The sequence below is a fragment of the Rhinolophus sinicus genome, linkage group LG09 (genome assembly GCF_036562045.2).
Source record: "Rhinolophus sinicus isolate RSC01 linkage group LG09, ASM3656204v1, whole genome shotgun sequence".
In the NCBI taxonomy this organism is placed as follows: domain Eukaryota; kingdom Metazoa; phylum Chordata; class Mammalia; order Chiroptera; family Rhinolophidae; genus Rhinolophus; species Rhinolophus sinicus.
Window position 1 is genome coordinate 100,005,050 of NC_133758.1, and position 13,503 is coordinate 100,018,552.

General features: G+C 36.3%; 1 protein-coding gene across 2 annotated transcripts in view; it reads left to right on the top strand.

The window, feature by feature from the left end:
- Window positions 1-12,970, top strand: part of KLHL7 (kelch like family member 7) — a 58,997-nt gene extending 46,027 nt beyond the window's left edge. For both annotated transcript variants that reach the window (XM_019727592.2, XM_019727602.2), the window contains exons 8-11: window positions 4,505-4,745; window positions 6,894-7,095; window positions 10,572-10,669; window positions 11,655-12,970. In XM_019727592.2, the coding sequence (XP_019583151.1) occupies window positions 4,505-4,745; window positions 6,894-7,095; window positions 10,572-10,669; window positions 11,655-11,938 (825 nt within the window). In that variant the 3' untranslated portion in view covers window positions 11,939-12,970. The remainder of the gene's footprint in view (window positions 1-4,504; window positions 4,746-6,893; window positions 7,096-10,571; window positions 10,670-11,654) is intronic.
- Window positions 12,971-13,503: the final 533 nt, after the last annotated feature.

The window sequence follows — 13,503 nt, forward strand, 5'->3', positions numbered from 1 at the left end:
ATTGTCGCCGTGGTTCAGTGATAGATAGACAGACAGACAGACAGACAGACAGATAGATAGATAGATAGAGATATATATATATATATATTTTTTTTTTTTTTTTTTAACAGCCCTTAGAAACTAAGATGAGTTGGATAATGGCTTAAGAGAAAGTGTTACGATTTGGTCATCTTAAACTCAGAGTAGAGGGCCGGCCTGGTGGCTCAGGCGATTAGAGCTCCATGCTCCGAAGGCTGCCGGTTCGATTCCCACATGGGCCAGTGGGCTCTCAACCACAAGGTTGCCGGTTCAATTTCTGGAGTCCCACAAGGGATGGTGGGCTGTGCCCCCTGCAACTAGAAAATGGCAACTGGACCTGGAGCTGAGCTGCACCCTCCACAACTAAGACCGAAAGGACAACAACTTGACTTGGAAAAAAGTCCTGGAAGTACACACTGTTTCCCAATAAAGTCCTGTTCCCCTTCCCCAGTAAAATCTTAAAAAAAAAAAAAAAAGTATAAACTCAGAGTAGATTGACTCCTCAAGGTTTCTGCAAGAAATCTTAAGGTTTTACCATTTTGTTAATTTTCCATTTTTTAATTTTACCATTTTGTTAATTTTCCTTTTTTCTAAGGCCCGGTCTTCCCTAATTTTGCTTGGCTTCCTCTCAGGATAATCCAAAATAAAGTTTTTAAGTCTTAAAAATAAAAAGTATTTCTTTCATTTTGGATTTTGGTTGTCTTGATTATTAAAATCTGTATCTATACTGTTTCTCTTATTTGAGGATTCACATGTGTTCAAAATACACATTATATAAAATCAGTTCCTACTCTCAAGGAAAATAGCAGGCTGGTATGTGTGCCTTGAGGTATTTAGAGAAAATGTTTCAGCCCCTCATCTCAAGAAGCGTTTTGCTCTCCTGTAGCATGGCGCTACAGCTGGAAAATTACACAGGACGAGATGTGATGGAGTTCTCAGTCATCAAGTCCAGACTTCAGTGGTGTGGTGGGGATGCAGAGAAAGGAAACAAGAGAAGCCTACAGAGGAAAGGCATCTTGAACTAAAAAAAAGCCTAGAATGTGGTGTAACACAGCAGAAGCAAGAAAGGCTGTGCCCAGGGAAATCAGGGCTTGATACATTGCAGTGTATGTGTGTGGACACAGATGCATGATGTGTGAAAACAGGCTTTCCAGTTTTCCCATTTTCATATCTTCTCAGCAACTAAATACAGATACCTTGTGTAGAATAGATAAACTCAAACTTGATAAAACTCAACTGACTTAAGCTATATTTTTAGTATGTCAGTTCCCTGCCTGCACACATCTACGCTGTGACTGGTGCTATTCATCCATCTTGTTGCTAACAAGAAAGCAGCATGTCCCTCCAGATGCCCTGTAGCCGGAGTACAGGGAACTGTAAGTAACCCTTCCTCCACCTGCAGGCTCCAGATGGGAAGTGGACCCATCACTAGGATAAGACCTGACACGCATACCCACTGAGCTGACAAGCCTGACTTCCCATCTATTTTTTTTCTCCCTCTATGCTTACTTCCTCAACTATCCACATTATCTCCTAGGCAGTATACCGAGTTACTAAAGGGCAAATATCAAATCACCTTCTTGGTACTTTATTTCAGATGAAGGGTATTAGGTAGATTGGGAAATTAGGTAGACTTCCCAGAGAGGTCTACCCATGCATACCTGGGGGGAAAAAAGATCAGAAGCTCCCCCCATACATAACATACATACAACCAAAGCCAGGTATGTTCAAACAGGTGTATTTAACACTTTTAAATATATTTAAATACACTTAAATATACTGACAGGTATATTTAATGAGCCCAAATGTAAAACATTAAGTTTTAGCTGAAATAAAGTCCACCTTGCATACTCTGTAGAAATTCTTGCAAAAATCATTTCCCTTATCTGCCTAGAAGATGAACTATTAGGCGGGATATTATATATAGTTAGTATTTACCAAGCTCAGTGTCTAACATGTACAGTGACCAATGACAGTATTTGGGAAGTTGGAAAAGATTTTAAAACTTGTGGATTTCTAGAGAGATCGTAGCCTAACTTGCAAGTAGATTGAAGCATGTTTCCTATTCCCGTGTTTCACACACACATACTGCACACACAAAGATTTATCATTTTTTCATTGGGCTTATAGTTCCAACAGAGCAATTTATTTTAACCAAGCCCTCTATGACAGGTACCTGTGAGCACCCATTTTGTTCCCTACTCAAATCCCTGAGGAGTAGTGGAAAGTTAGAACTATTCTGTTACCAAACTCTTTGGAAGTCATTCTTTGGAACCTTATTTCCTAGTGTCTAGCTCATCTAGCTAAAAGAAAAAGTATTTTGTTTGGTTTTTAATCCCAGCTTCTACCTGGGCAGTTATTTTTAATTTGAAGAGTAGCAGGTATTCAGGAGACCATTTAACAGACGATGACCAAGTTTCTCAGCCTGAAATTAATTAAGGAAGAACGTGGAAACATAATGTTGAGGATATCCTCAGAAATTAGAGAAAAGTTCCCACATTGCTTTCCAGTAATAAAAATAAATTGGGTGTAAGAGTGCAAGACTTGAGGTTTAGTGAATTAACAATGTGTCTTATTAATGAAATTGTATTTCTCAGCTAATGAACTCGGTGAGGTAGGAATTAGGCGTAGATTTGCAGAATATGTAAAAGAATCATTATTTTACTTTTGAGGGATTGCTTTTTGTAAAATACGGTCATTATTTCTTTCATTCTGTGATATGCAGTTTCTCTAAGACAAAAAACATTTTTAAAAATATTTCCCCCAGTTTTTCAGTGTCCATTAAATAAAACTGAAGCTTTGAGAAAATGTTATGTTTATCCTATAGTTTGGTGTGCCTACCAACAGGCATACCGCAGAGTAAGCCTGAGGGACACATAGATCCTAATTTAAGAATAAAAAATAGATTAAGGCTGTTTCTCTGGTCACCTAAAAAGCAGAATGGGTATCATGACTAGGAGTCAAGGTATGCGACATCAGGGGCTCTTCTTTTTACTAAGAGACCATTCCTTATTTTCTGTGATTCTTTGACCTAATCTGAGGAATGCCGGAAACATGGGACACTAGCATGATAGATACCAGTTAATATATTTTCCCAAAGGGAACTCAGTGTTAATAATCACACACTGCTTTGCTCTGTGAGATTGGGAATTGTCTGGATTTCTGACCTTAATCATTTTCAGCCATATTCAGAAAGCAGCAAGAACACTAGCTTCCTTGCTTTCAACCGGGAAGACCAAGACGCTGTAACTTGGGTGCATTCCCCCCATATATTTACGTGGAAGAAGGGCACAGGTGTCCTCGGATGTCATCAAACATAGTGAGAACACTGGTGCTGTGAACAGCCCTTATTGTGAAGGTGCTCATTTCTAATAATTGGGGAGAAAAAAGGGAGTTTCCAGACTACTCAGAACAGATTACAGTAGTACCCCTTATTTGCGGTTTCGCTTTCTGCAGTTTCAGTTACTCAACAGTCAACCACAGTCCAAAATGATGACATGGAAAAATCCAGAAATAAACAATTCATGCGTCCTGGCTCAATGATTCTCCTTTTGATGTATCGTCAGAAGGGCAGTAGTAGCCGAACACTACATCACAATGCCCGTGTTATTCATACTTAATCTCAGCACATAAACATTGTATCTCACAGCATCACAAGAAGAAGGGTGAGTACAGGACAAAAAGATACTTTGAGAGACCACATTCACATAACTTTTATGACAGCATATTGTTATAATTATTCTATTTTATTGTTAGTGATTGTTGTTCATCTCCAACTGTGCCTAATTTATAAATGAAACTTTATCATAGGTATGTATGTATAGGAAAAAACATAGCATATATAGGGTTCAGTACTATCCATGGTTTCAGGCATCCCCTGGGGGTCTTGGAAGGGAACCACCATGGAGAAGAGGGGACAACTGTACTCAGGTATTTCATAATAAATATCACAGCTTGAAGAGTCTGGCTGACTACCCTGGCTCAATGAAATATTTACAGAAAATCAATGTCACAAAAGTCCACAAATTACCATCTAACTTTAGACTTCAATAGGATACTGCAGGTTAAGCTTCATATTATCCATTGATTATAACACTGTGCACCTGGCAGGGAAGAGGAGGCTATTTATTTACATTTGAAAAAAAGGTTTTTCAAAATACCCGAACTATTTATTTTGTACTTCAGAGTTTTCTTGTGTTACCCTCAGTAACAGAAGGAACAGAACACCGGGTGATGGTGATATATCCAAATGTATTAAAGTTTACTGTAGAGCCAGAAAAGACCCAAAGCAGCCATCTGTACCACCTAACCAACGTTCTGAAGAAATCACACGGGTTACATAATAGTCTCAAGCCAAACATTTTTATATGTACCCTAGTGTAAATTAACATATTATTTTGTATTTTTTCAACTAGATCTTTGCTTCCCCCTTTTCAGTCGTATTTGATTCCATTATTGACAAGCTTCCTGTCCTTTTCTGTGATAGGATTACAGCTGGACAGACATCCGGTGCCCCTTCGAAAAACGAAGAGACGCAGCATGCGTGTTTTGGGACAATGTAGTATACATTTTGGGTGGCTCTCAGCTTTTCCCCATAAAACGAATGGACTGCTATAACGTCGTGAAGGACAGCTGGTATTCCAAACTGGGCCCTCCGACTCCTAGAGACAGCCTTGCTGCTTGCGCTGCGGAAGGCAAGATTTACACATCGGGAGGCTCCGAAGTGGGTAAGGACGGACTAGGTGTTGCTGTCGGGGGCTGCGCTCTAAAGCTGAGCCGTTCGGGTTTCATATTTAAATAAACCATTGGTGCTATTTGTCCGGATATGTTTTGACATAATTTAAATACGTATGTTACATGTGCGAGCCCCTTTCCCTGAACGTTTACCTTGCTCCTTTATAAATCATTAATTCACAAGAACTTCAACTTCCTAGATTATGCTCAGTGTCCATTTTTTTGTCATGTCAAAGCTTTTGTTGACGCCATCTGGATTTTAGTTCTCGATTCGTTGTTCTGGATACATAATATTGTTTGCTTTAAAGATTTCAGAGTTGGGGTTACTCGTAGACCCTGTAAGTCCTCTTTACTACATTCCAACTTTTAATATTTGTCTTATTTTTGTGTCCTTTGTATCAGAAGAAACTAAGAATGGTCTTTTTTTTGCTTTATTCTTTAACTTCATAATGTAATGACTGATAGTGGTATTTTATGCTTATAGATCGGGATGGGGTGTAGGTATGGGTGTATAAACCTTTCTCATTGATGGATAATAAGTTAGTGTCCAATACTGGACTTTTGCTAAATGAATAATTTTTCTAAATGAATATTCTAGGTGCAGACTACACACATAATTGCTTTTTACATGCTTTCATCTTTTTCAAGTAATTTCTTTAGCTGAATAGTGGGCTTATAAAGAAAACTAGGAAGACCAAATAAACCTAAGATACGGAATTTAAATGTTAATTAAGTCTCTTTATTTTTCTCTGATGAGTTTTATATTAGCCCAACGAATGTTTTATCCCGCATGTTTATATGTTTTCACGCCCCCCAGGATGTCAAATAAATAAAAGTAAAATTATGATTTCGTAAATGTGACTCAAGAGATGACCTTTTTCCTTCTTTAAAAGAATTCTTCACAGAATGTCCAATACAGCATATTTCAAATACAGAAAATCCTAAAAATAATAGAATAACTGTTCTAAGGATTTTTTTTGTAGAAAGTATAATAGATAATTTCATTTATTCGGCATTTACTCTGTCACTTTTTTACTTAAGTAGTTTTTTGTATCTGCTACATACTGTATATTTCCCCCTAATGTCAACCAACTAAATCTACAAAATTGGAAATGTTTAAAAGTTTTTAAAAAGTTGTTAGTCATGACCATTGCTGCTTCTGTGTGTTACTCTCTGATCTCTGCTTTTCATAGACCTTGGCTGCGATTGAGATTATAAGGGTGGTGGTGTTGTTATTGTTGTTTTTAAGCATTAGCAAAGTCCGGAAGAGTGAGAGAGGAGAAATAATTCAGTAAAGTTCTATTAGGCTGGTGCAAAAGAAATTGCAGTTTAAAAGATTAAAAATAATTGCAAAAACTACAATTACTTTTGTACCAACCTAATAACTTTTATCTTGGGAAGGAAAAAAAGCACTCGATCTTTAAATGTACCATTTCTAAAATTCTCTGTTGAGTTCCAATAATGTGCAGAAGTTGCAAAACAGAATGAATATATTTGTATGTTTTGCTGTGAAAACATATAATCAGACTATACCAGAAACGTACAACGATGTCTTGAGAGTATACTCAAGAATGGACCAGCATGGCTTCAGGTGCCCTCGCACATAGCCACCGAGAGGGGTCAGGAAGAGTAGTTTCATTAATGGTGCAGTGGCTGTTACAGAGTATTAAGTGATAAGCCTCAGAATATGATCAGATAGTAGTTTTCGTATTTTAAGGTACGGATTTACCATCTGTAAATAGCTATGCTTTTCCCCTTTATATAAACATTTTAAGTTTGGATCATTCCCATCATGCACAACTGGGGTTGAAGACATACATAAAGCCTCTTATTTTTCTTTTGAAATCAAACCCATGTTCCAAAGTTTAACTAACTAATAACTAAGGCTTTCCAACGGATCCTTTTTTGAATATTCTCTTGCGTCTATACAAACAGGGTTAGCTTTTCCTTAAACTATCCCTGCATTTTGCTGCTGTTGTTGGTTGAGTACAGAAAAGACTCGACCACCCTAAATTCTTCCCTGCCACGACTGACTCAGCTCTACGGTCAGCTCCTCCAAGCCCCCTTCCCACCCACCCCCACCCCCTCCCCCGCCGCACCCCACACCACATTAAGCATGATGGAACGCTCTTCTTTTACAGGAAACTCGGCCCTGTATTTATTCGAATGCTATGACACAAGAACAGAAAGCTGGCACACAAAGCCCAGCATGCTGACCCAGCGCTGCAGCCATGGGATGGTGGAAGCCAACGGCTTGATCTACGTTTGTGGTGGGAGTTTAGGGAACAATGTTTCCGGGAGAGTGTTGAATTCCTGTGAAGTTTATGATCCTGCCACAGAAACGTATGTATCAATATAAAACTCTTATCTCACAGTTAATTGTATTCTATAAGCTCAGTGGAAGAAGACTTCAAAAGGCAGAAGGAACCCAACAGAAGAATTTAGTTCATATAATAACAATGTACAGACACTTTGTAAAAATTTTGTTTTATTCTTCAATTACACTGACGTTCAATATTATATTAGTTTCAGGTGTACAGTACATCCACTTTTGAATGTGCTAGGGCAGGGGCGTGTTTACAGCCTGGACCCTTCCTGTACACCTTAAGAAATGGCTTTAGTTTATACCCATGAAGTCGCTCTCTGTTTCTGCTTGTGTGATACATACCTATGAATGAGACAAGTGTGTCTCAAACACATAAGGTGTGAGTCATCAAACTCATAAAATATTTTTGTTTGAGAGGCCAAGGAATGTAGGGGAGGAGGAGGAATAAATTTATGATGAATAGTAAATTTGCCTTTAATTAAAAATATTATATATCGTTAATAAATCATAACTCTAGGTATAATGTCTTTTTTTGAGTTTGTGCTTATTGAGAGTATGTTTGGATTTATACTTACTATGTTTGAGAGTATGTTTGGATTTATACTTATTAAACAAAATTATTCTTAAATCAACTGGAAGGTAAATAATTGCTTTTTTTTAAAGGCAAAATGCTAAAGAAATAACAGTTAACCGGTTTTTCTGACTTTGTAATTAATGATGGAACCCATTTAATGTAGCCAAAGAAAATGTACTAATCATTAAGTGGTAGTGGGGACAGAGGTAAGTACAGTGACATTAAACTAATGAGTAAATGAACACAAGTGATATTCTAGTCAGACGTTTTGTTAAAAAACATCCAAAGAACATAACTAAGAAAGGTCACTTGCTTTTTAAAAGGACTTTTCTTCCTTTACCAAAACAAGTTATTGGGTAAATATGTTCAAATTAAATGTAATGCCAAAGAGCTACACCAAAATTCGTGTGCTCAAATTTTATATTTAAGGAATATTGCCAGACTATAAAACATGAAAGTCTTCTACTACACCTACTACTTTTTTAAAATTAAGAGTAACAATTTAATTATAAAATATGATCAGTCATGTACATTTATTTATGCTTCCCACCTATTTTTAAAGGATTTAAGGAAGCATAGTCAGGAACTCTTTTCCCAGACAAAAATGCAATTAAATGGTTCTTTTCTCACATTTTGCTCAACTGGTTACCAGTGTTAGGATAGAATTGAAAGCAACTTATCTTGCAATTTGTTTTTTAATAAAAGTGTTGAGACTAGGAAATCTCTTGAAATCATCAAACTTACTACTCCTTTCAAAATGTACCTTTGTACTTGACAGGGCACCCTGGGGATGCCCCTTATCCTCATCAATTCAGCTAGTTTTCTACCCCATCTTGTCCCACAGCACAGGAGGGGGGTATATACCAACTGTCCTCCCTCCTATATGTCTCCACCTCCTGTAAATGCAAAACTCAAAAAGTATTACAGAATACTAGTTGGAAAACTGTAGTGTCAATCATCCTGCTGCCTGAATACTAGTTGGAAAACTGTAGTCTCAATCATCCTGCTGCCTAATTCTTTTTTCATTTCTAAAAAATCTCTTAAAGTAGAACCCATACCATATAAACTCCAGGCTTCCAATTTTTGAGATCTTCGTTCAGGCAGCATCAATGTAAATCAATATATTATTGTTCATAGTAGCAAAGAAAAAGTATTAAAGGAATTCATGAACCTCAATATTTTTTAAAAGTAGGTGACTAAATCATTTGGAGAATATTTTAAAATGTACACGATTTAACGTTTCTTTAGTTTTGTGTATATTGCGCTTATGTGTTAAATTTGAATTCTCTATATTCTCTTCAATGCCCTTAAATTTTCCTGAGTGAGAAAAGCTAGTATGAATATAATTATCCAAATCTCAAAATGAAAAATGTTACAATTACTGCGATTTCCTTTCTAATATGTTTATGAGAATGTTTCTTCCCAGTTTTGACCATTTTAAGTGTTTTGTAAGTAGAATGTGTTTAATTGGAAGCTAAGAAATGAAACTTGTGCAGTCAGAATTTTAAGTAAAGCTTTTAAACACTAAACTTCAGGTTGGGAAGGACAAGACCTACTACACACTCTACATGTGAGTTATAAAAAGAAGTATGGTTTACAAAATTTCTGTAATTCTGAGCCTTCAGGAGATTTATATATACATAAAACATGCTCTTTTGTATCATGGACATATTTGGAGAAGAAAGAGTTAGGTATATTAAATTTTTCCATGTCAAATACTATGTTGAATGCACTTGGACAGCTGAGTGTAAAGCCCATGCATGGAGAGGCACTGGCGCCCTCGTATATAGCTGTCCCACTCCCCGCTGTACGCTGGTCTCGTCACCTGGACGAGCACGTGTGTTCATCCTGAAAAGCAGGAGCAGTGTTGCCCACCTCACCTTACAGAGTGTTCTGGAAGTGAGAATGGCGACTGTCAAACCATTTTTTAAAAATACATGAATATAAGGCAACAAAAGAGTTGTTAATATTTCACAGTTAATCATTCTGTCCTAATTCCTAATTGTTTTTTGAAACTTAAATTTATTAAACTGTTTCAAAGAAAAGGTACACATAACCATATGGGAGAGTTACGCTTATGCCCCATTTTCCTTCTGTTACTGTTTGGGGTATTTTGGTTTATATTAGCTGTGACGAGCACGAGCCTGTGTGCCTGCACCACCTTCACAGTCACAGATGGCAGTTGTGTGTACGGGAGTGTATGCAAAAGAAGGAACTGAACCTCATAGGAAAAAAGCAGCGAAACACGGTTATGTGATGCTGTCCCCCGTAAAGGAGTGTCCTCCAGCACGTGTGTCCTCATTTATACTCAGTCTCAGCATTTGCAGTGGCGGCTGTGAACACAGCAACATGCTAATAAGCTAAGAAACTTGACAGAATGATAGTACTTTTGTTGCTGGAGCTGCTAAAGTTCTAAGTGTAGGTTTAAAGATAAACATGTGAACAGTAATGGATATTACTAATTTGCTGATTGCTAGAGGCCCATGGTAAATTTGTGTTTTACTGACTCAAGCGTAAATATTAATTAAAATCACATGTGACAGTGTTAGTGCTTTATATTCTCTTATATATCTTTCCTTTCTTTTTTGTTACCATTTTAACAAGTTACTGTAGACTGCAGGAAATGGGTTTCTTCCAAAGATGTGTTAATAGTCTCCAGATATCCTCTATATCTCATATCCTATTGGAGTTGAAGGGAATAAAATCTGTATTTACCCCACCTACAAATAAATTACTCAAAACCACGGTTAAGCTTTTATTTTCTAGCCTTCCAGATGTGTGTGTGTGTGTGTGTGTGTGTACATATATGCCAGTGGTAAGTGGGCACTTAATTAGGAAACACATCTTTCTTATAAATTAGTATGAGTCCTTTTACCACCTGTGAACAAGTACACCAAAAACTCTCTTTTATTTTTTCAGGTGGACTGAACTGTGTCCAATGATTGAGGCCAGGAAGAATCACGGACTGGTGTTTGTGAAAGACAAGATATTTGCTGTGGGTGGTCAGAATGGCTTAGGTATCTGATCTTAATTCACTGTTCAACGTTCCTAATAAGTGTGCTCATATTTCCTTGTCTTAAATTATTGAAACGTTTCTTAAAATCTAGATACAAGCATTTATCACATACATCATTATACTTATTTTTATAGTTTCTGGAATCTAACATATTTTATGAAACATTGGAGTATGTGTAACATCCCTGTCCGTGAAATGTGGGTTGTGGCCATCAGTCCTGTGACAATCTCAGACGGCTTCCACACATTTCAAAATACCTCCTGGGGACAGGTAGCTTAAGAACTATTAAGTGACAGAAACATTTGAACTTTAAAAAAACTTCTAAAACTTTTTAAATACTGGCTTTAGGACTTGTATCCAGGGTCTAAATGAGTTTCCTAAACATTTTTAAACATTGCATGAAAATATCAATATTACTATTTTTAAATGAATAAATTTGACCTTTTTATTTTCTTAATAATGTACTAAAATCTTAATTAATTGCTTTAAATAATGGAGAATCGGGACTGAATCCCTAGATAGAGCACAAACCTCATTTTAGTCAGTACCTGTAAGCCTTAGTTAAGTATAACAAAGAAACAGTTTCTTTCCTTTCTCCTGTCTCTACTCATTGTTGTTATCTATAAACTGCTGAAGGATAAAGAGCAGAAGGACATGTGAATAATTACAATCAAAGTTCATCAGAAGGAAAATCCACAGATTGGTTTATTTTTTTATTTTTCCAGCACAGACAGAAAATATTTAATTTTGTAGAATATAAATATTTATGATTCTAAAATGACAAATAAAAATTAAATTTCTGTTGTGTTGAGGGGACAGGAAGAATTTAAATATGTGGGTAGATATGTGGGCATCCATTGAACATGTCCTACAGCTTTCCTGCGTGCTTGAAAACTTTCATAATAGAATGTTGGAAAAATGCAAAGAATGATGAGGAGGTCTTAGAATGTTCATCTAGTTGTTCGTGTTGTTTTATTCTTTTGAAGGTGGTCTGGACAATGTGGAATACTATGATATTAAGTTAAACGAATGGAAGATGGTGTCACCTATGCCATGGAAGGGCGTGACCGTGAAGTGTGCAGCAGTTGGCTCTATAGTTTATGTCTTGGCTGGTTTTCAAGGTGTGGGTCGATTAGGACACATCCTTGAATATAATACTGAAACAGACAAATGGGTTGCCAACTCCAAAGTCCGAGCTTTTCCAGTAACAAGTTGTTTAATTTGTGTTGTCGATACTTGTGGAGCAAACGAAGAAACCCTTGAAACATGAAAAATGAGTGGACTTCGAGACTCATCGGAGACTCAAAAATATGGCCACTAGGGCTTTGTTCCAAGAGTTTTGTTACAAAGTTTTAGTGTGGCGATTTGCTTTGTTGAAGGAAGTTTCAAGTAAAGAAAGATCCCTATAAAATAGGTGTTGTTGTTTTTAAATATGGATTTCCTTACTTAATTCAAAGACCATATTTTAGCTGGCTGCATCACCAAGAACATATCTAGCAAGAAAACTTGAAAAATTATAAGCATTTGGTAAAAATATGAATTCTTAAGCGAATGTCACACTGATGACTATGATTATGACAGAGTGGGGGATTGGTGCATCAGTGAAGCAGTCTCATCTTAGCTCTAGAGTCTATTTTCATATCACAGAAGTGCTATGGTATTAGGTCTGGTTGTTTCGGTTCAGTAAAGAACTAAGAAATAGTACGAATTATAAGTCAAGATAGGCAACTCCGATGGAGCAGCTTCGTCTCACACAATTTTGCTTGTCTTCATGTGTCCCATTTAGTGCCAAACATATTCCATTTCAAAAACAAGGCAGAGTGAGTCAAGGCATATACGCACACTCACAAAACTTCATAAACATTTTGGTACTTAAAAATGTACCAAACTCATGAAATAGATTCAGTCCAATTAACTATATTCTACCTTTTAAACACAAAATACCAAGTTAGCACACATCATTAATTTATATCACTGTTTTACCCAGCACTGAAAAAATTATTAGGGCTCTTCAGTTCTCACTGTTACATAAAATCCAATAGTAAGAGTGATTGACTAGTAAAAAATAAAGCTATTTATAGCAAATTTATAGGTCACTAGAATAGCACTGATAGTTATTCAATATCAGTGTTGCCTTTGAACTTCTTATGAATTAAAATGGTACATGATTTCTTTTTCTTAGCAAGACACATCAAAGGTATTTGACCCCATTATATCTAAAAATTTTGTAATAATTTGAATGAAATATTTGTCACCTTGTATTAATTGCTTTTGTGTGGTCAATAAATCTTTTATAAACCCATCTGCTCATTTCTTTCCTAGTAATGTTTTGCCCTTTTACATGATGGAGTGTGGAGTGAGCCATATAAAGTTGTCACCATCAATGTTTTTATCTGGTGATATTAAATATTTTTAAACTAAAAATAGACTGCTAAGTTTTATTCGTTCTTTATTTTAAATGTGTTAGGTAATGATTGTTTTGAAAATTTATGAAGCAGTGTTTCATTTTAATTTTCATTGTTTTCTTTATATGGAAGTGTATAATCTCAAACCCTAAAAATGTTTATGTGAAAAAGGAATTATAAAAAGCATAATGATATACTTCTATTTATGTAGGGTTTTTTATGTACATAACAGCTATATTGAGATATAATTTGCTTATCAAACAATTCACCATTTAAAGTGTACCGTTCAATGGTCTTTAATATAGTCACAGAGTTGTACAACTGTCACCACAATTTTGGAACATTTTTGCCAGAAAAAGAAATGCCGTACCTATCAGCAGTGACCCCATTTCCCCCATATATTAGTTCCCTATGGCTCTTGTAACAAATT